The sequence below is a fragment of the Pseudophryne corroboree genome, chromosome 10 (genome assembly GCF_028390025.1).
Source record: "Pseudophryne corroboree isolate aPseCor3 chromosome 10, aPseCor3.hap2, whole genome shotgun sequence".
NCBI lineage: Eukaryota > Metazoa > Chordata > Amphibia > Anura > Myobatrachidae > Pseudophryne > Pseudophryne corroboree.
Genome location: NC_086453.1, coordinates 201258285 through 201281347, shown reverse-complemented (window position 1 = coordinate 201281347; position 23063 = coordinate 201258285). Strand labels below are relative to the sequence as shown.

At 48.7% G+C, this 23063-nt stretch overlaps 1 protein-coding gene across 4 annotated transcripts in view; it reads right to left on the bottom strand.

The window, feature by feature from the left end:
* The window catches only part of DVL1 (dishevelled segment polarity protein 1), a 533415-nt gene that overhangs the window by 63048 nt on the left and 447304 nt on the right, over positions 1-23063 (bottom strand). For 3 of the 4 annotated variants that reach the window (XM_063943028.1, XM_063943025.1, XM_063943027.1), the window contains exon 11: positions 20909-21058. In XM_063943028.1, the coding sequence (XP_063799098.1) occupies positions 20909-21058 (150 nt within the window). The remainder of the gene's footprint in view (positions 1-20908; positions 21059-23063) is intronic. The other variant, XM_063943026.1, reaches the window with a different exon arrangement.

Genomic DNA, 23063 nt, shown 5'->3' with positions numbered 1-23063 from the left:
TGTCCCCACTCCTTCCCTGCACCGACTCGAGTATAAGCCGAGGGGGCTTTTTCAGCACAAAAAAAGTGCTGAAAAAGTCGGCTTATACTCGAGTATATACGGTAATAAGAATTTACTTACCGATAATTCTATTTCTCGTAGTCCGTAGTGGATGCTGGGGACTCCGTCAGGACCATGGGGAATAGCGGGCTCCGCAGGAGACAGGGCACATCTAAAAAAGCTTTTAGGTCACATGGTGTGTACTGGCTCCTCCCCCTATGACCCTCCTCCAAGCCTCAGTTAGGTACTGTGCCCGGACGAGCGTACACAATAAGGAAGGATCTTGAATCCCGGGTACGACTCATACCAGCCACACCAATCACACCGTACCACTTGTGATCTGAACCCAGTTAACAGTATGATAACAAAACGAAGTAGCCTCTGAAAAGATGGCTCACAACAAGAATAACCCGATTTTTGTAACAATAACTATGTACAAGCATTGCAGACAATCCGCACTTGGGATGGGCGCCCAGCATCCACTACGGACTACGAGAAATAGAATTATCGGTAAGTAAATTCTTATTTTCTCTAACGTCCTAGTGGATGCTGGGGACTCCGTCAGGACCATGGGGATTATACCAAAGCTCCCAAACGGGCGGGAGAGTGCGGATGACTCTGCAGCACCGAATGAGAGAACTCCAGGTCCTCCTTAGCCAGAGTATCAAATTTGTAAAATTTTACAAACGTGTTCTCCCCTGACCACGTAGCTGCTCGGCAAAGTTGTAATGCCGAGACCCCTCGGGCAGCCGCCCAAGATGCGCCCACTTTCCTAGTGGAGTGGGCCTTTACAGATTTAGGCTGTGGCACGCCTGCCACAGAATGTGCAAGTTGGATTGTGCTCCAGATCCAACGTGCAATCGTCTGTTTAGACGCAGGAGCACCCATCTTGTTGGGTGCATACAATATAAACAGCAAGTCAGACTTTCTGACTCCAGCCGTCCTAAACTATATATATATATATATATATATATTTTTAGGGTCCTGACAACGTCTATTAACCTGGAGTCCTCCAAGTCCCTAGAAGCCGCAGGCACCATAATAGGTTGTTTCAGGTGAAAAACCTGACACCCCCTTAGGAAGAAAACTGGAGACGAGTCCCAGTTCTGCCCTGTCCGAATGGAAATTTAAATATGGGCTTTTGTAAGACAAAGCCGCCCATTCTGACAATCGCCTGGCCGAGGCCAGGACCAACAGCATGGTCACTGTCCATGTGAGATATTGGTCAACAGCATGTTCACTTTCCATGTGATATATTTTAAATCCACAGATTTGAGCGGTTCAAACCAATATGATTTTAAGGAATCCCAACACTATGTTGAGATCCCACGGTGCCACTAGAGGCACAAAAAGGGGTGTATATGCAATACTCCCTTGACAATCTGGACTTCAGGAACTGAAGTCAATTCTTTTCGGAAGAAATTCTACAGGGCCGAAACTTAAAACCTTGAAGAACCCCAATTTTAGGCTCAAAACACTCCTGTTTTCAGGAAGTGTAGAATTCGACCTAGTTGAATTTTCTTCGTGGGGCCTTCCTGGCCTCACCCACGCAACATATTTTCACCACATGTGGTGATGACGTTGTGCGGTCACCTCCTTCCTGGCTTTGACCAGGGTAGGTATGACCTCTTATGGAATGCCTTTTTCCTTCAGGATCCGGCATTCAACCGCCATGCCGTCAAACGCAGCCGCGGTAAGTCTTGGAATAGACATGGTACCTGCTGAAGCAAGTCCCTTCTTAGCTCCCCAGGCCCTTAGTCCTCTGTGAGCATCTCTTGAAGTTCCGGGTACCAAGTCCCTCTTGGCCAATCCGGAGTCACGAGTATAGTTCATACTCCTCTATGTCTTATAATTCTCAATACCTTGGTTATGAGAAGCAGAGGAGGGAACACATACACCGACTGTTACACCCACGGTGTTACTAGGACATCCACAGCTATCGCCTGAAGGTCTCATGACCTGGCGCAATACCTGTCCCGTTTTTTGTTCGGGCGGGACGCCATCATTTCCACCTTTGGTCTTTGCCAATGGCTCACAATCATGCGGAAAAACTTCCCTATGAAGTTCCCACTCTCCCAGGTGGAGGTCATGCCTGCTGAGGAAGTCTGCTTCCCAGTCGTCCACTCCCGGAGAGAACACTGCTGACAGTGCTATCACATGATTTTCCGCCTAGCGAAAAATCCTTGCAGTTTTTTCACTGCCCTCCAGCTTCTTGTGTCGCCCTTTCTGTTTACGTGGGCGACTGCCGTGATGTTATCCCACTGGATCAATACCGGCTGACCTTGAAGCAGAGGTCTTGCTAAGTTTAGAGCCTTATAATTTTGCTCTTAGCTCCATCTATGTGGAGAGAATTCTCCAGACTTGATCACACTTTCCTGGAAATTATTTCCCTGTGTGACTGCTCCCCAGCCTCTCAGGCTGGCCTCCGTGGTCACCAGCATCCACTCCTGAATGCTGAATCTGTGGCCCTCTAGAAGATGAGCACTCTGTAATCACCACAGGAGAGACACCCTTGTCCTTGGATATAGGGTTATCCGCTGATGCATCTGAAGATGCGATCCGGACCATTTGTCCAGCAGATCCCACTGAAGAGTTCTTGCGTGAAATCTGCCGAATGGAATTGCTTCGTAATAAGCCACCATTTTTACCAGGACTCTTGTGCAATGATGCACTGACACTTTTCCTGGTTTTAGGAGGATCCCGATTAGCTCGGATAACTCCCTGGCTTTCTCCTCTGGGAGAAACACCTTTTTCTGGACTGTGTCCAGAATCATCCCTAGGAACAGTAGACGTGTCCTCGGAAAAGCTACGATTTTGGAATATTTAGAATCCACTCGTGCTGTCGTAGAACTATTAAAGATAGTGCTACTCCGACCTCCAACTGTTCTCTGGACCTTGCCCTTATCAGGAAAGCGTCCAAGTTTCTTTTAAGACGAATCATCATTTCGGCCATTACCTTGGTAAAGACCCGGGGCGCCGTGGACAATCCAAACGGCAGCGTCTGAACTGATAGTGACAGTTCTGTACCACGAACCTGAAGTACCCTTGGTGAGAAGGGCAAATTTGGACATGTAGGTAAATGTCCCTGATATCCAGTGACACCATCTCGTCCCCTTCTTCCTGGTTCGCTATCACTGCTCTGAGTGACTCCATCTTGATTTGAACGCTTGTATGTAAGTGTTCAAATATTTCAGATCTCACCGAGCCGTTTGGCTTCAGTACCACAATATAGTGTGGAATAATACCCCCTCCCTTGTTGTAGGATGGGTACTTTGATTATCACCTGCTGGGAATACAGCCTGTGAATTGTTTCCAATACTGCCTCCCTGTCGGAGGTAGACGTTGGTAAAACAGACTTCCGGAACTTGTGAGGAGGAGACGTCTCGAATTTTCAATGTACACCTGGGATACTACATGTAGGATCCAGGAGTCCCCTTGCGAGTGAGCCCACTGCGTGCTGAAACTCTTGAGATGACCCCCTACCGCACCTGAGTCCGCTTGTACTGCCCCAGCGTCATGCTGCGGACTTGGCAGAAGCTGTGAAGGGCTTCTGTTCCTGGGAATGGGCTGCTTGCTGCAGTCTTCTTCCCGTTCCTCTACCCCTGGGCAGATATGACTGGCCTTTGCCCGCCTGCCCGTATGGGGACGAAAGGACTGAGACTGAAAAGACTGTGTCCTTTTCTGCTGAGATGTGACTCGGGGAACAAAAGGTGGATTTTTCAGCTGTTGCCATGGCCACCAGGTCCGATGGACCGCCCCTTTATACGGCAATACTTCCATGTGCCGTCTGGAATCTGCCTCACCTGACCACTGTCGTGTCTTCGTCTGGCAGATATGGACATCACATTTACTCTTGATGCCAGAATGCAAATATCCCTCTGCGCATCACGCATATATAGAAATGCATCCTTAAAATGCTCTATAGACAATAAAATCTTGTCCCTGTCAAGGGTATCAAAATTTTCAGTCAGGAAATCCGACCAAGCCCCCTCAGCGCTGCCCATCCAGTCTGAGGCGATTGCTGGTCGTAGTATAACACCAGTATGTGTGTATATACTTCTTAGGCTATTTTTCAGCTTCCTATCAGCTGGCTCTTTGAGGGCGGCCGTATCTGGAGACGGTAACGCCACTTGTTTTATAAGCGTGTGAGCGCCTTATCCACCCTAAGGTGTGTTTCCCAACTCGCCCTTACTTCTGGCGGGAAAGGGTATACCGCCCATAACTTTCTATCGGAGGAAACCCACGTATCATCACACACTTCATTTAATTTATCTGATTCAGGCAAAACTACAAGTAGTTTATTCACACCCTACAAAATACCCTTATTTGTGGTACTTGTAGTATCAGAAATATGTAACACCTCCTTCATGCCCTTCACATGTAACGTGTGGCCCTAAAGGAAAATACGTTTGTTTCTTCACCGTCGACACTGGAGTCAGTGTCCGTGAGGTAAATGGGCGTTTTTACAAGCCCCTGACTGTGTCTGAGACGCCTGGACAGGTACTAATTTGTTTGCCGGTCGTCTCATGTCGTCAACCGGCTCGCAGCGTGTTGACATGATCACGTACTTCCACAAGTAAGCCATCCATTCCGGTGTCGACTCCCTAGAGAGTGACATCACCATTACAGGCAATTTGCTCCGCCTCCTCACCAACATTTTCCTCATACATGTCGACACACACGTACCGACATACAGCACCCACACAGGGAATGCTCTGATAGAGGACAGGACCCACTAGCCCTTTGGGGAGACAGAGGGAGAGTTTGCCAGCACACACCAAAATGCTATAATTATACAGGGACAACCTTTATAAAAGTGTTCCTCCCTTATAGCATTTAATATATATTTATATCGCCAAATCAGTGCCCCCCCCTCTCTGTTTTAACCCTGTTTCTGTAGTGCAGTGCAGGGGAGAGCATGGGAGCCTTCCCCTCAGCCTTTCTGTGAGGGAAAATGGCGCTGTGTGCTGAGGAGAATAAGCTCCGCCCCCTTTTCGGCGGGTTTTTTCTCCCGGTTTTTAAGAACTGGCCTGGGTTAAAATACATACATATAGCCTTAATGGCTATATGTGATGTATTTATTTTGCCAATAAGGTACTTATATTGCTGCCCAGGGCGCCCCCAGCAGCGCCCTGCACCCTCCGTGACTAGGTCAGTGAGCCGTGTGACAACAATGGCGCACAGCTGCAGTGCTGTGCGCTACCTTCATGAAGACTGTGAAGTCTTCTGCCGCCTGTTTCCGGACCTCCGTTCTGCCGTCTTCTTCAGCGTCTGTAAGGGGGATCGGCGGCGCGGCTCCGGGACGAACCCCAGGCTGACCTGTGTTCCGACTCCCTCTGGAGCTCAGTGTCCAGTAGCCTAAGATCCCAATCCATCCTGCACGCAGGTGAGTTGGAGATCTCTCCCCTAAGTCCCTCGTTGCAGTGATCCTGTTGCCAGCAGGAATCACTGAATGAAACCTAAAAAAAAACTTTTCTAAACAGCTCTTTAAGAGAGCCACCTAGATTGCACCCTTCTCGGACGGGCACAAAAACCTAACTGAGGCTTGGAGGAGGGTCATAGGGGGAGGAGCCAGTACACACCATGTGACCTAAAAGCTTTTTTAGATGTGCCCTGTCTCCTGCGGAGCCCGCTATTCCCCATGGTCCTGACGGAGTCCCCAGCATCCACTAGGACGTTAGAGAAAGTATATTATCGTCCTTAATTTTGGCCAACAAGACCTAGAATACAGTTGAATACCCTCACCAGACAAAAAGCCGATGGTGGATTGGCTTTGCCTACTTTGTATTATTACGCTGCTCAGTTGTCGCATCTTAGTACTTGGATATAGGGTGGGGATGTTGGCTCTCTACAATGGGTGTTTCTCCAGTGCTACTATCCAGGCCTTTCTCCTGCTGAGCGGGAATGTTTCTCGGTTCTCTCCTCCTATTGTTTTTCAGGCTATGAAAATTTGGCTCGCCCTAAGGGTTCTACTCAAATTTGATGGCCTGGATCCGGATACTCCCCTCTGGTACTCTACTTGGCTCCCTGAATTGAAAACTCTTGAGGGAAGGGAGGTTTGGGCTTCTCATTCAATAGTTTCAATATCCCAATTGTATAGTGATGGCATCTTAAAATAATTCCAGCAATTGAAGGATGAGTTTGATTTGCCTAATTCGTACTTTGATAGATTCCTACAACTTCGACATGCCCTACAGTCTCAGTTCAAGGAATTACCCCCAGTACTCCTCCCATTTTCCATTAAGACCTTTTTAAGTACACTGTGCCGAGTCAATGTGATTTATTTCACCTACTCTTACCTTCTTACTACATTTCTCCGTGAGCGATGGGAGGGTGATGTAGGCCCCACAGATGAAGATGACTGGGAGCTCGCCCTGGAGTATCCGTGCATGGTCACTAAGTCCCTTCGGTGTCAACAGATACAGTTATTTATATTACATAGAATTTATTTGACACCGGCCAGGCTGGCCAGGTTTGGGGCTGGTAACTTGGATTTTTGCCCTAAATGCGGGGCCGATGGGGGTTCCTTTTGGCATCTTGTGTGGGACTGTCCATCCATACAGGCATTTTGGTCTGGGATCGGGACGATTCTGGAACAGACGGGGATATCTAGAAGCCTGCTTACCCCAATATTTTGTATACTGGGAATGGGGGGCCGTGACTCTTGTTCCAAATGGGAGGACCTCTATGCTCACAATGTCTGCGCCCTAGCTAAGGTGTGAATTGGGAGATTGTGATGGCTTCTCACCGTCCTTCGCTATCTGCTTTTAAGGCGAGGGTGAATGATACTCTTTCCAAAGACTGTTACATATATATGAAAAACAATGCGATTTCTAAATACGAGAAAATATGGTCCCCTTGGATTAAATCTGCATACTCCTCTCCTGCCATTACGCTTTAGGGGGTATTAAGTTCCAGTGACGATATGTGCCCTGGGTGTTGCCGTGATGATGTGTTATTTACATACACTGCTACTTCACTTCACGTTCTCTATTCTATTCCCTACTTGTTCTTAATTAATATTTTTTTTGCTTGTGTTTTGTTGTTCTTTTGGTTTTATATCGGGCTTTGATTAAGCCTAATTGTTATTTTGCAAATGTAATCTACATGGGTAGAAAATAAAAATTTTTACTATGCTGCCTGATATACTGTTTACATAGTTTGCTACTTCCTCATACTGTATGTATTAGCTTTATTTCGTGAGCAACTGTGAATATGGTGCATATTTGTTTTCCTGTGTCCATGTTTCATAATGATGTAATGCACATGTATGTTACATTTGCCCTCACGTGTACTATGCGATATCTGTATATTTAATACTTCTTGAATAAAAAGTGACTATTTAAAAAAAAAAAAAAAAAGTTCCTCATGGGAGGGGACGCACTGTAGCGGGCACAAGAACCCAGCGTCCAAAGGAAGCATCCTGGGAGGTGAAAGTATCAAAGGCATAGAACCTGATGAACGTGTTCACTGAGGACCACGTAGCCGCCTTGCACAACTGTTCTGTGGACACACCACGGCGGGCCGCCCAAAAAGGTCCAACAGACCGAGTAGAATGGGCCTTGATAGCAGCAGGAGCTGGGAGCCCAGCATGCACAAGTTTGTGCAGTCACCATTCTAATCCCTCTGGCTAAGGTTTGCTTATTCGCAGGCCAGCCACGTTTGTGAAAACCAAAAAGTACAAAAAGGGAATCTGACCTCTTGATAGAGGAAGTCCTCTCCACATAGATAGTGGGGTCCCTGTGTGTCGCAGTGTCCACGCCAGCGCCGCGGTCCATCTCCTGGGAACGCGGATGGATCGCGATTACCGGTGGGTCCCAGCTGGGGGACCCTCTTACCTCCTCCCTGAAGTGCGGCCACGTGATCCAGGAGAGCAGCAGCGGTGATGTGTGCCTGATGACCGGAGCGCCTCCGCTGTAAGTACCCGGGAACCAGGCCACGGGAGTATACAGCGCCGCAGAGGGAGGTGATGGAACCGCAGCACAGCATGTCATAAAGACATAAAAAGTGCTGCAGCCCTTGAAGTCTTCTAAAAAAATCTCTTTTCAGGGCTGCCGAGTGCATCCCCCCCTGTTAGCTGCCTGCACTGCAGGCACCAACTTACAAACTGAGCTACAGTGCCTGGAGGCGGGGCTATAGAGGAGGCGGTGCAATGCATCCTGGGAACAGTCAAAGCTTTTAGCCTGTTGGTGCCTCAGATCAAGATCCAACTCTACACCCCGATGTTATTCCCTGTGGAATACCAGTGTACCCTGCTGCAGAAATAGTAATAGCTAGAACTGGGCACTCAGCACTGCACAGCAGTTGTAAATGAAGAGTGGTCAGTGGTCCTGATTCAGAGGTGGATGCAGTCCAGTTCAGTGCTCTGCTTCTTTGTTAGCAGCGGACCTGAGAGCATATGTAAATGCTGCAGGTGGCATCTTCTGTAAAAAGACACCCACTGCCAGCCTTTCAGATCTGCTGCCTGCATCCGAAGATGAAGCATCGGATCAACATCGGGAACATCAGATGGGCCAGCAGAACTAAGGTTGTTCCATGTGTCCGGCACATCTAAGCTGCGGAGGCCAGTGGAGCTGCAGCCACGTGCCTCAGCCCACCCACTAAATGTCTATGTTTTCAGTGACTCTCAATCAGGCTGCAGCTAACAGGGCATTGTGACCGGAGCCACAACACCATTGCAGCACATGCACACCGCGGCTCTGGCGCACGCTCTGTAAAAAAAAATTAGAATTTACTCACCGGTAATTCTATTTCTCGTAGTCCGTAGTGGATGCTGGGAACTCCGTAAGGACCATGGGGAATAGACGGGCTCCGCAGGAGACTGGGCACTCTAAGAAAGAATTAGGACTACTGGTGTGCACTGGCTCCTCCCTCTATGCCCCTCCTCCAGACCTCAGTTAGGGAAACTGTGCCCGGAAGAGCTGACACTACAAGGAAAGGATTTGGCATCCCGGGTAAGACTCATACCAGCCACACCAATCACACCGTACAACTCGTGATAACTATACCCAGTTAACAGTATGAATAACAACTGAGCCTCACTGAACAGATGGCTCATAACAATAACCCTTTAGTTAAGCAATAACTATATACAAGTATTGCAGACAATCCGCACTTGGGACGGGCGCCCAGCATCCACTATGGACTACGAGAAAATAAGAATTTACTTACCGATAATTCTATTTCTCGGAGTCCGTAGTGGATGCTGGGGTTCCTGAAAGGACCATGGGGAATAGCGGCTCCGCAGGAGACAGGGCACAAAAAGTAAAGCTTTCCGATCAGGTGGTGTGCACTGGCTCCTCCCCCTATGACCCTCCTCCAAGCCTCAGTTAGGTACTGTGCCCGGACGAGCGTACACAATAAGGGAGGAATTTTGAATCCCGGGTAAGACTCATACCAGCCACACCAATCACACCGTACAACTTGTGATCAAAACCAGTTAACAGTATGATAACAGAGGAGCCTCTGAAAGATGGCTTCCTAAACAATAACCCGAATTAGTTAACAATAACTATGTACAATTATTGCAGATAATCCGCACTTGGGATGGGCGCCCAGCATCCACTACGGACTCCGAGAAATAGAATTATCGGTAAGTAAATTCTTATTTTCTCTATCGTCCTAGTGGATGCTGGGGTTCCTGAAAGGACCATGGGGATTATACCAAAGCTCCCAAACGGGCGGGAGAGTGCGGATGACTCTGCAGCACCGAATGAGAGAACTCCAGGTCCTCCTTAGCCAGAGTATCAAATTTGTAAAATTTTACAAACGTGTTCTCCCCTGACCACGTAGCTGCTCGGCAAAGTTGTAATGCCGAGACCCCTCGGGCAGCCGCCCAAGATGAGCCCACCTTCCTTGTGGAGTGGGCCTTTACAGATTTAGGCTGTGGCAGGCCTGCCACAGAATGTGCAAGTTGGATTGTGCTACAGATCCAACGAGCAATCGTCTGCTTAGACGCAGGAGCACCCATCTTGTTGGGTGCATACAATATAAACAACGAGTCAGATTTTCTGACTCCAGCTGTCCTTGCAATATATATTTTTAATGCTCTGACAACGTCCAGTAACTTGGAGTCCTCCAAGTCACTTGTAGCCGCAGGCACTACAATAGGCTGGTTCAGATGAAATGCTGACACCACCTTAGGGAGAAAATGCGGACGAGTCCGCAGTTCTGCCCTGTCCGAATGGAAAATCAGATATGGGCTTTTGTAAGATAAAGCTGCCAGTTCTGACACTCTCCTGGCCGAAGCCAGGGCTAGTAACATGGTCACTTTCCATGTGAGATATTTTAAATCCACCTTTTTTAGTGGTTCAAACCAATGAGATTTTAGAAATTCCAAAACCACATTGAGATCCCACGGTGCCACTGGAGGCACCACAGGAGGCTGTATATGGAGCACTCCCTTAACAAAAGTCTGGACTTCAGGAACTGAAGCCAATTCTTTTTGAAAGAAAATCGACAGGGCCGAAATTTGAACCTTAATAGATCCCAATTTGAGACCCATAGACAATCCTGATTGCAGGAAATGTAGGAATCGACCCAGTTGAAATTCCTCCGTTGGAGCACTCCGATCCTCGCACCACGCAACATATCTTCGCCAAATGCGGTGATAGTGTTGCACGGTTACTTCCTTCCTTGCTTTAATCAAAGTAGGAATGACTTCTTCCGGCATGCCTTTTTCCTTTAGGATCCGGCGTTCAACCGCCATGCCGTCAAACGCAGCCGCGGTAAGTCTTGAAACAGACAGGGACCCTGCTGAAGCAAGTCCCTCCTTAGAGGTAGAGGCCACGGATCTTCCGTGATCATCTCTTGAAGTTCCGGGTACCAAGTCCTTCTTGGCCAATCCGGAACCACTAGTATCGTTCTTACGCCTCTTTGCCGTATAATTCTCAATACTTTTGGTATGAGAGGCAGAGGAGGAAACACATACACCGACTGGTACACCCAAGGCGTTACCAGCGCGTCCACAGCTATTGCCTGCGGATCTCTTGACCTGGCGCAATACCTGTCCAGTTTTTTGTTGAGGCGAGACGCCATCATGTCCACCATTGGTCTTTCCCAACGGGTTACCAGCATGTGGAAGACTTCCGGATGAAGTCCCCACTCTCCCGGGTGAAGGTCGTGTCTGCTGAGGAAGTCTGCTTCCCAGTTGTCCACTCCCGGGATGAACACTGCTGACAGTGCTATCACATGATTCTCTGCCCAGCAAAGAATCCTTGCAGCTTCTGCCATTGCACTCCTGCTTCTTGTGCCGCCCTGTCTGTTTACATGGGCGACTGCCGTGATGTTGTCCGACTGGATCAACACCGGTTTTCCTTGAAGCAGAGGTTCTGCCTGGCTTAGAGCATTGTAGATTGCTCTTAGTTCCAGAATGTTTATGTGAAGAGACGTTTCCAGGCTCGTCCACACTCCCTGGAAGTTTCTTCCTTGTGTGACTGCTCCCCAGCCTCTCAGGCTGGCGTCCGTGGTCACCAGGATCCAATCCTGTATGCCGAATCTGCGGCCCTCCAATAGATGAGCACTCTGCAACCACCACAGAAGAGATACCCTTGTCCTTGGAGACAGGGTTATCCGCTGGTGCATCTGAAGATGCGACCCTGACCATTTGTCCAACAGATCCCTCTGGAAAATTCGTGCATGGAATCTGCCGAATGGAATTGCTTCGTAAGAAGCCACCATTTTTCCCAGGACTCTTGTGCATTGATGTACAGACACCTTTCCTGGTTTTAGGAGGTTCCTGACAAGCTCGGATAACTCCTTGGCTTTTTCCTCCGGGAGAAAAACCTTTTTCTGAACCGTGTCCAGAATCATCCCTAGGAACAGCAGACGAGTTGTCGGCATTAACTGGGATTTTGGAATATTCAGAATCCAGCCGTGCTGTTTTAGCACTTCTTGAGACAGTGCTAATCCCCTCTCTAGCTGTTCTCTGGACCTTGCCCTTATTAGGAGATCGTCCAAGTATGGGATAATTAATACGCCTTTTCTTCGAAGAAGAATCATCATCTCGGCCATTACCTTTGTAAAGACCCGAGGTGCCGTGGACAATCCGAACGGCAGCGTCTGAAACTGATAGTGACAGTTTTGTACAACGAACCTGAGGTACCCCTGGTGTGAGGGGTAAATTGGAACGTGGAGGTACGCATCCTTGATGTCCAAGGACACCATAAAGTCCCCTTCTTCCAGGTTCGCTATCACTGCTCTGAGTGACTCCATTTTGAACTTGAACTTCTTTATGTACAGGTTCAAGGACTTCAGATTTAGAATAGGTCTTACCGAGCCGTCCGGCTTCGGTACCACAAATAGAGTGGAATAATACCCCTTTCCCTGTTGTAGAAGAGGTACCTTGACTATCACCTGCTGAGAGTACAGCTTGTGAATGGCTTCCAAAACCGTCTCCCTTTCGGAGGGGGACGTTGGTAAAGCAGACTTCAGGAAACGGCGAGGCGGATCTGTCTCTAGTTCCAACCTGTACCCCTGAGATATTATCTGCAGGATCCAGGGATCTACCTGCGAGTGAGCCCACTGCGCGCTGAAATTCTTGAGACGACCGCCCACGAGTCCGCTTGAGAAGCCCCAGCGTCATGCTGAGGCTTTTGTAGAAGCGGGGGAGGGCTTCTGTTCCTGGGAAGGAGCTGCCTGTTGGTGTCTCTTCCCCCTTCCTCTGCCTCTTGGCAGATATGAATATCCCTTTGCTCTCTTGTTTTTAAAGGAACGAAAGGGCTGCGGTTGAAAAGTCGGTGTCTTTTTCTGTTGGGGAGTAGCTTGAGGTAAAAAGGTGGATTTCCCGGCTGTAGCCGTGGCCACCAAATCTGATAGACCGACTCCAAATAACTCCTCCCCTTTATACGGCAAAACTTCCATATGCCGTTTTGAGTCCGCATCGCCTGACCACTGTCGCGTCCATAAACTTCTTCTGGCCGAAATGGACATAGCACTTACCCGTGATGCCAGTGTGCAGATATCCCTCTGTGCATCACGCATATAAAGAAATGCATCCTTTATTTGCTCTAAAGACAGTAAAACATTGTCCCTATCCAGGGTATCAATATTTTCAATCAGGGACTCTGACCAAGCTACTCCAGCACTGCACATCCAGGCTGTCGCTATAGCTGGTCGTAGTATAACACCTGTATGTGTGTATATACTTTTTTGGATATTTTCCATCCTCCTATCTGCTGGATCTTTAAGTGCGGCCGTCTCAGGAGAGGGTAACGCCACTTGTTTAGATAAGCGTGTGAGCGCCTTGTCCACCCTAGGAGGTGTTTCCCAGCGCGCCCTAACCTCTGACGGGAAAGGGTATAAAGCTAATAACTTCTTTGAAATTAGCATCTTTTTATCGGGGGCAACCCACGCTTCATCACATACATCATTTAGTTCTTCTGATTCAGGAAAAACTATAGGTAGTTTTTTCACACCCCACATAATACCCTGTTTAGTGGTACCTGTAGTATCAGCTAAATGTAACGCCTCCTTCATTGCCAAAATCATATAACGTGTGGCCCTACTGGAAAATACGGTTGATTCGTCACCGTCGCCACTGGAATCAGTGCCTGTGTCTGGGTCTGTGTCGACCGACTGAGGCAAAGGGCGTTTTACAGCCCCTGACGGTGTTTGAGGCGCCTGGACAGGCACTAACTGATTGTCCGGCCGTCTCATGTCGTCAAACGACTGCTTTAGCGTGTTGACACTATCCCGTAATTCCATAAATAAAGGCATCCATTCTGGTGTCGACCCCCTAGGAGGTGACATCCCCATATTTGGCAATTGCTCCGCCTCCACACCAATATCGTCCTCATACATGTCGACACACACGTACCGACACACAGCAGACACACAGGGAATGCTCTTAACGAAGACAGGACCCCACTAGCCCTTTGGGGAGACAGAGGGAGAGTTTGCCAGCACACACCAAAAGCACTATATATGACAGGGATAGCCTTATAATAAGTGCTCCCTGTATAGCTGCTTTTATAATATAATTTTTGCCACTATTTTGCCCCCCCTCTCTTGTTTTACCCTGTTTCTGTAGTGCAGTGCAGTGCAGGGGAGAGACCTGGGAGCCGTCCTGACCAGCGGAGCTGTGTAAGGAAAATGGCGCTGTGTGCTGAGGAGATAGGCCCCGCCCCTTTTCCGTTGGGCTCGTCTCCCGCTCTTTAGTGTATTCTGGCAGGGGTTAAATATCTCCATATAGCCCCCGGAGGCTATATGTGAGGTATTTTTTAGCCAAATAGGTTTTCATTTGCCTCCCAGGGCGCTCCCCTCCCAGCGCCCTGCACCCTCAGTGACTGCCGTGTGAAGTGTGCTGAGAGGAAAATGGCGCACAGCTGCAGTGCTGTGCGCTACCTTTAGAAGACTGAGGAGTCTTCTGCCGCCGATTCTGGACCTCTTCATGTTTCAGCATCTGCAAGGGGGCCGGCGGCGAGGCTCCGGTGACCATCCAGGCTGTACCTGTGATCGTCCCTCTGGAGCTGATGTCCAGTAGCCAAGAAGCCAATCCATCCTGCACGCAGGTGAGTTCACTTCTTCTCCCCTAAGTCCCTCGTTGCAGTGATCCTGTTGCCAGCAGGACTCACTGTAAAATAAAAAACCTAAGCTAAACTTTCTCTAAGCAGCTCTTTAGGAGAGCCACCTAGATTGCACCCTTCTCGGCCGGGCACAAAAATCTAACTGAGGCTTGGAGGAGGGTCATAGGGGGAGGAGCCAGTGCACACCACCTGATCGGAAAGCTTTACTTTTTGTGCCCTGTCTCCTGCGGAGCCGCTATTCCCCATGGTCCTTTCAGGAACCCCAGCATCCACTAGGACGATAGAGAAATAGAATTACTGGTGAGTAAATTCTTATTTTCTCTGACGTCCTAGTGGATGCTGGGAACTCCGTAAGGACCATGGGGATTATACCAAAGCTCCCAAACGGGCGGGAGAGTGCGGATGACTCTGCAGCACCGAATGAGCAAACTCAAGGTCCTCCTCAGCCAGGGTATCAAACTTGTAGAATTTTGCAAACGTGTTTGATCCCGACCAGGTAGCAGCTCGGCAAAGTTGTAAAGCCGAGACCCCTCGGGCAGCCGCCCAAGAAGAGCCCACCTTCCTCGTGGAATGGGCTTTTACTGATTTAGGATGCGGCAGTCCAGCCTCAGAATGTGCAAGGTGAATTGTGGAGCAGATCCAGCGAGCAATAGTCTGCTTAGAAGCAGGAGCACCCAGCTTGTTGGGTGCATGCAGGATAAACAGCGAGTCAGTCTTTCTGACTCTAGCCGTCCTGGAAACATAGATTTTCAGGGCCCGGACTACGTCTAGCAACTTGGAAGCCTCCAAGTCCCGAGTAGCCGCAGGCACCACAATAGGTTGGTTCAAATGAAACGCTGATACCACCTTAGGGAGAAATTGGGGACGAGTCCTCAATTCTGCTCTGTCCATATGGAAGATCAGATAGGGGCTTTTACAGGACAAAGCCGCCAATTCTGACACCCGCCTAGCCGAAGCCAAGGCCAAAAGCATGACCACTTTCCACGTGAGATATTTTAATTCCACGATCTGAAGTGGCTCAAACCAATGTGATTTTAGGAAATCCAACACAACGTTGAGATCCCAAGGTGCCACTGGGGGCACAAAAGGGGGCTGAATGTGCAGCACTCCCTTAACAAACGTCTGAACTTCAGGCAGTGAAGCCAGTTCTTTTTGAAAGAAAATAGACAGGGCCGAAATCTGGACTTTAATGGATCCCAATTTTAGGCCCATAGTCACTCCTGACTATAGGAAGTGCAGAAATCGACCCAGCTGAAATTCTTCTGTGGGGGCCTTCATAGCCTCACACCAAGCAACATATTTTCGCCATATGCGGTGATAATGTTTTGCTGTCACATCCTTCCTAGCTTTTATCAGCGTAGGAATGACTTCAACCGGAATGCCCTTTTCCATCAAGATCCGGCGTTCAACCGCCATGTCGTCAAACGCAGCCGCGGTAAGTCTTGGAACAGACAGGGCCCCTGCTGTAGCAGGTCCTGTCTGAGAGGCAGAGGCCAAGGGTCCTCTGAGATCATTTCTTGTAGTTCCGGGTACCAAGACCTTCTTGGCCAATCCGGAACGATGAGTATAGTTCTTACTCCTCTCTTTCTTATTATCCTCATCACCTTTGGTATGAGAGGAAGAGGAGGGAACACATAAACCGACTGGTACACCCACGGTGTCACTAGAGCGTCCACAGCTATCGCCTGAGGGTCCCTTGACCTGGCGCAATATCTTTTTAGATTTTTGTTGAGGCGGGACGCCATCATGTCCACCTGTGGCCTTTCCCAACGATTTACAATCAGCTGGAAGACTTCTGGATGAAGTCCCCACTCTCCCGGGTGGAGGTCGTGCCTGCTGAGGAAGTCTGCTTCCCAGTTGTCCACTCCCGGAATGAACACTGCTGACAGTGCTATCACGTGATTTTCCGCCCATCGGAGAATCCTTGTGGCTTCTGCCATCGCCATCCTGCTTCTTGTGCCGCCCTGTCGGTTTACATGGGCGACCGCCGTGATGTTGTCTGACTGAATCAGCACCGGCTGGTTTTGAAGCAGGGGTTTTGCCTGACTTAGGGCATTGTAAATGGCCCTTAGTTCCAGAATATTTATGTGTAGGGAAGCCTCCTGACTCGACCACTGTCCTTGGAAGTTTCTTCCCTGAGTGACTGCCCCCCAACCTCGGAGGCTTGCATCCGTGGTCACCAGGACCCAGTCCTGTATGCCGAATCTGCGGCCCTCGAGAAGATGAGCACTCTGCAGCCACCACAGCAGAGACACCCTGGCCCTCGGGGACAGGGTGATCAGCCGATGCATCTGAAGATGCGATCCGGACAACTTGTCTAACAGATCCCACTGAAAGATCCTTGCATGGAACCTGCCGAATGGAATTGCCTCGTAAGAAGCTACCATCTTTCCCAGGACACGCGTGCAGTGATGCACCGACACCTGTTTTGGTTTCAGGAGGTCTCTGACCAGAGATGACAACTCCTTGGCCTTCTCCTCCGGGAGAAACACCTTCTTCTGTTCTGTGTCCAGAATCATACCCAGGAACAGCAGACGCGTCGTAGGAACCAGCTGCGACTTTGGAATATTCAGAATCCAGCCGTGCTGTTGTAGCACTTCCTGAGATAGTGCTACTCCGACCAACAACTGCTCCCTGGACCTCGCCTTTATAAGGAGATCGTCCAAGTACGGGATAATTATAACACCCTTCATTCGAAGGAGTATCATCATTTCGGCCATTAGTAATGGCAGTCCTGTACCACAAAACGGAGGTACACCTGATGAGGTGGGTAAATGGGGACATGTAGGAAAGCATCCTTTTATTTATCACCTGCTGGAGGTACAGCTTGTGAATTGCCGCCAGCACTACCTCCCTGTCCTGGGGAGTAGCTGGCAAGGCTGATTTGAGGTAACGGCGAGGGGGAGACGTCTCGAATTCCAGCTTGTATCCCTGAGATACCACTTGTAGAACCCAGGGATCCACCTGTGAGCGAACCCACCGGTCGCTGAAGTTCCGGAGACGGGCCCCCACCGCACCTGGCTCCACCAGTGGAGCCCCAGCGTCATGCGGTGGATTTAGTGGAAGCAGGGGAGGATTTTTGTTCTTGGGAACTGGCTGTATGGTGCAGCTTTTTCCCTCTACCCCTGCCTCTGGGCAGAAAGGACGCGCCTTTAACCCGCTTGCCTTTCTGGGGCCGAAAGGACTGTACCTGATAATACGGTGCTTTCTTAGGCTGTGAGGGAACCTGAGGTAAAAATGTCGACTTCCCAGCTGTTGCTGTGGAAACGAGGTCCGAGAGACCATCCCCAAACAATTCCTCACCCTTGTAAGGCAAAACCTCCATGTGCCTTTTAGAATCCGCATCACCTGTCCACTGCCGAGTCCATAATACTCTCCTGGCAGAAATGGACATTGCATTAATTCTAGATGCCAGCCGGCAAATATCCCTCTGTGCATCTCTCATATATAAGACTACGTCTTTAATATGCTCTATGGTTAGCAATATAGTGTCCCTGTCAAGGGAATCAATGTTATCAGACAGGGAATCAGACCACGCTGCTGCAGCACTGTACATCCATGCTGAAGCAATAGCAGGTCTCAGTATAGTACCTGAGTGTGTATATACAGACTTCAGGATAGCCTCCTGCTTTCTATCCGCAGGCTCCTTTAAGGCGGCCGTATCCTGAGACGGCAGTGCCACCTTTTTTGACAAGCGTGTGAGCGCTTTATCCACCATCGGGGATGTCTCCCAACGTAACCTGTCCTCTGGCGGGAAAGGGTACGCCATCAGTAACTTTTTAGAAATCACTAGTTTCTTATCAGGGGAAGCCCACGCTTCTTCACACACTTCATTCAACTCATCTGATGGGGGAAAAAACCACTGGTTGCTTTTTCTCCCCAAACATAATACCCTTTTAAGTGGTACTTGGGTTAATGTCAGAAATGTGCAACACATTTTTCATTGCCGTAATCATGCAACGGATGGCCCTAGTGGAATGTACATTAGTCTCGTCCTTGTCGACACTGGAGTCAGACTCCGTGTCGACATCTGTGTCTGCCATCTGAGGTAGCGGGCGTTTTTGAGCCCCTGATGGCCTTTGAGACGCCTGGGCAGGCACTGGCTGAGAAGCCGGCTGTCCCACAGCTGTTATGTCATCGAACCTTTTATGTAAGGAGTTGACACTGTCGTGTAAAACCTTCCACATATCCATCCACTCTGGTGTCGACCCCGCAGGGGGTGACATCACATTTATCGGCACCTGCTCCACCTCCACATAAGCCTCCTCATCAAACATGTCGACACAGCCGTACCAACACACCGCACACACACAGGGAATGCTCTGACTGAGGACAGGACCCCACAAAGTCCTTTGGGGAGACAGAGAGAGAGTATGCCAGCACACACCGCAGCGCTATATAAACAGGGATTTACACTATTACAGAAAGTGATTTTTTCTATAGCAGCTATACAATACAGTTTTGCGCCTAAATTTAGTGCCCCCCCTCTCTTTTTTACCCTTTGAGCCTGGAAACTGCAGGGGAGAGCCTGGGGAGCTGTCTTCCAGCGGAGCTGTGAAGAGGAAATGGCGCCAGTGTGCTGAGGGAGATAGCCCCGCCCCTTTTTCGGCGGGCTTCTCCCGCTCTTATATTAATATTATGGCAGGGGATTTTTGCACATATATAGTTTATTAGACTATATTATGTGCTGTTTGCCAATGTAAGGTACTCTAATTGCAGCCCAGGGCGCCCCCCCCCCCAGCGCCCTGCACCCATCAGTGACCGGAGTATGTGGTGTGCATAGGGAGCAATGGCGCACAGCTGCAGTGCTGTGCGCTACCTTAATGAAGACCGGAGTCTTCAGCCGCCGATTTCCAGGACGTTCTTCTTGCTTCTGGCTCTGCAAGGGGGATGGCGGCGCGGCTCCGGGACCGGACGACCGAGGCTGGGCCTGTGTTCGATCCCTCTGGAGCTAATGGTGTCCAGTAGCCTAGAAGCCCAAGCTAGCTGCAAGCAGGTAGGTTCGCTTCTCTCCCCTAAGTCCCTCGTAGCAGTGAGTCTGTTGCCAGCACATCTCACTGAAAATAAAAAACCTAATAAATACTTTCTTTTCTAGAAGCTCAGTGTGCAACCAGCTCGAGCCGGGCACAGATTCTAACTGAGGTCTGGAGGAGGGGCATAGAGGGAGGAGCCAGTGCACACCAGTAGTAATTACACACCAGTAGTAATTCTTTCTTAGAGTGCCCAGTCTCCTGCGGAGCCCGTCTATTCCCCATGGTCCTTACGGAGTTCCCAGCATCCACTAGGACGTCAGAGAAAAGATATATATATCAGTCAATTTGCTACCGAATCCCCACTGCTCTCTGGGCTGAATCAGGCCCACTGTCCTGTAGTAAAGTATGATAGAAAGGGAGATAAGAAAAACCAAAGCAACATCCCTGCTTTCTGGTGAATTGTTAGACGGCATGTAAATATTGGTTCATTTGCATGGTCATATTGCTTGCTGTCAGTAAAATAGAATATACATGATTGGTTTCAACAGAATGGTGCAAAAAAGTAGTCAAATTATTGGGAAAAAAGTGAAATATTAAATATAAATGACATTACAGACTGACACATTTCCATAATTTGCATGCACACATTCAAAGTAAACCTATATTATTAATACTTTTCTATAATTATTATGTTCATTTTAAATACAGATATATGTAGTAAAGCAAGCATTTGTAGGCATTTCGTTATTAGGAAAGAGAAAAGAAGATGGCAACACTACAAGATGCATCCACTATTTGGCTAGCTACAGCCTGCATCCACCACAGGACAGTGGATACAGTATAAATGTTGGGAGAAGGGCTTTGTCACCAGCAGAAGAAGATACTGAACAGCAAGTCGCTGTAAGAGATAGAGCCTGATTTACACTCTGGCCTCCAGAAAGAACACATTCAGTATCACATCCACCCAACCACAACAGTCACTGGAAAAACTGAGCAAGGGAGCAATTGACATTCAATGAAGCATTCAAACAAGTGGATGTGAACTGGGCCATGTGTATTAGTAAAGCAGGCCTTACGCAGTCTATAACTCAACTATAAATCCCAGACTGGGTGGCCAAGGTTTGACTTGTAGTCCCACCACAGCTGTAGGGAAACTGGTTGATTACCTCTGTCCAAAAACCATTGTGTTAGTATCTAATCTACTTCATCAGTGTTATCTGTTAGGTGATTAGATGTACTTGGAAGCAGCAAGCAAAAGGGAGAGCACAAAGCATGTCCTCTGCTCGCCTATTTGGCAGGGGTTTGGGTTACACTGCTGCCCCTGGGCAGGACCAGTCCTGCACACAGTGCGGGGGCTGCAGTGTGACTTACTTTCCGACTCGAGTATAGAACTTGTTAATGAGGAGCTGGTGCATGTGATGATACTCATGGAGGGGCTCATACCGTAACGGGGGTATGTTCCCGTCAGGGCTGAGGTATGAGAGATCCAGGCAGCCGGGTCTATCGGTCTCACAGGTTCCGCTACAGCCAGGACATAAAGGGAAAGAGAAGACAAAGTTACTGAGATGTCAGCAATACTTTACACATTTCATTTTTTCATGCTAGGAAGTAATAATGAGATTTGTATTTCTATGAAGCTATTTCCATCTATTGTCCACTGCATTTTTCTCCCCTGAAACACAGGAATAGTCAGATAAACAAATTGATTTTAATATCTGGGGGAAATGTACTAGGGTATGAGAATCAGAAATTGAGAGATTTTGGGAAAGTTCTGTTTTTTTTTTTTTAATGTGGCAATCATTTACAGTGCAAGACCTGTTTTTGCCATGTAAATGATTGCCACTTTAAAAAAAAATAAGAATTTACTTACCGATAATTCTATTTCTCGTAGTCCGTAGTGGATGCTGGGAACTCCGTAAGGACCATGGGGAATAGCGGCTCCGCAGGAGACTGGGCACAAAAGTAAAAGCTTTAGGACTACCTGGTGTGCACTGGCTCCTCCCCCTATGACCCTCCTCCAAGCCTCAGTTAGGATACTGTGCCCGGACGAGCATACACAATAAGGAAGGATATTGAATCCCGGGTAAGACTCATACCAGCCACACCAATCACACCGTACAACCTGTGATCTGAACCCAGTTAACAGCATGATAACAGAGGAGCCTCTGAAAAGATGGCTCACAACAATAATAACCCGATTTTTGTAACAATAACTATGTACAAGTATTGCAGACAATCCGCACTTGGGATGGGCGCCCAGCATCCACTACGGACTACAAGAAATAGAATTATCGGTAAGTAAATTCTTATTTTCTCTGACGTCCTAGTGGATGCTGGGAACTCCGTAAGGACCATGGGGATTATACCAAAGCTCCCAAACGGGCGGGAGAGTGCGGATGACTCTGCAGCACCGAATGAGAGAACTCCAGGTCCTCCTCAGCCAGGGTATCAAATTTGTAGAATTTAGCAAACGTGTTTGCCCCTGACCAAGTAGCTGCTCGGCAAAGTTGTAAAGCCGAGACCCCTCGGGCAGCCGCCCAAGATGAGCCCACTTTCCTTGTGGAATGGGCTTTTACAGATTTTGGCTGTGGCAGGCCTGCCACAGAATGTGCAAGCTGAATTGTACTACAAATCCAACGAGCAATAGTCTGCTTAGAAGCAGGAGCACCCAGCTTGTTGGGTGCATACAGGATAAACAGCGAGTCAGATTTTCTGACTCCAGCCGTCCTGGAAACATATATTTTCAGGGCCCTGACTACGTCCAGCAACTTGGAGTCCTCCAAGTCCCTAGTAGCCGCAGGCACCACAATAGGCTGGTTCAAGTGAAATGCTGAAACCACCTTAGGGAGAAATTGAGGACGAGTCCTCAATTCTGCCCTGTCCGTATGAAAAATTAGGTAAGGGCTTTTATAGGATAAAGCCGCCAATTCTGAGACACGCCTGGCTGAAGCCAGGGCTAACAGCATTACCACCTTCCATGTGAGATATTTTAAGTCCACAGTGGAAAGTGGTTCAAACCAATGTGATTTTAGGAATCCCAAAACTACATTGAGATCCCAAGGTGCCACTGGAGGCACAAAAGGAGGTTGTATATGCAGTACCCCCTTGACAAACGTCTGTACTTCAGGAACTGAAGCCAGTTCTTTTTGGAAGAAAATCGACAGGGCCGAAATTTGAACCTTAATGGACCCTAATTTTAGGCCCATAGACAGTCCTGTTTGCAGGAAATGCAGGAAACGACCCAGTTGAAATTCCTCTGTAGGGGCCTTCCTGGCCTCGCACCACGCAACATATTTACACCAAATACGGTGATAATGTTGTACGGTTACATCCTTCCTGGCTTTGATCAGGGTAGGGATGACTTCATCCGGAATGCCTTTTTCCTTCAGGATCCGGCGTTCAACCGCCATGCCGTCAAACGCAGCCGCGGTAAGTCTTGGAACAGACAGGGTCCCTGCTGGAGCAGGTCCTTTCTTAGAGGTAGAGGCCACGGGTCCTCTGTGAGCATCTCTTGAAGTTCCGGGTA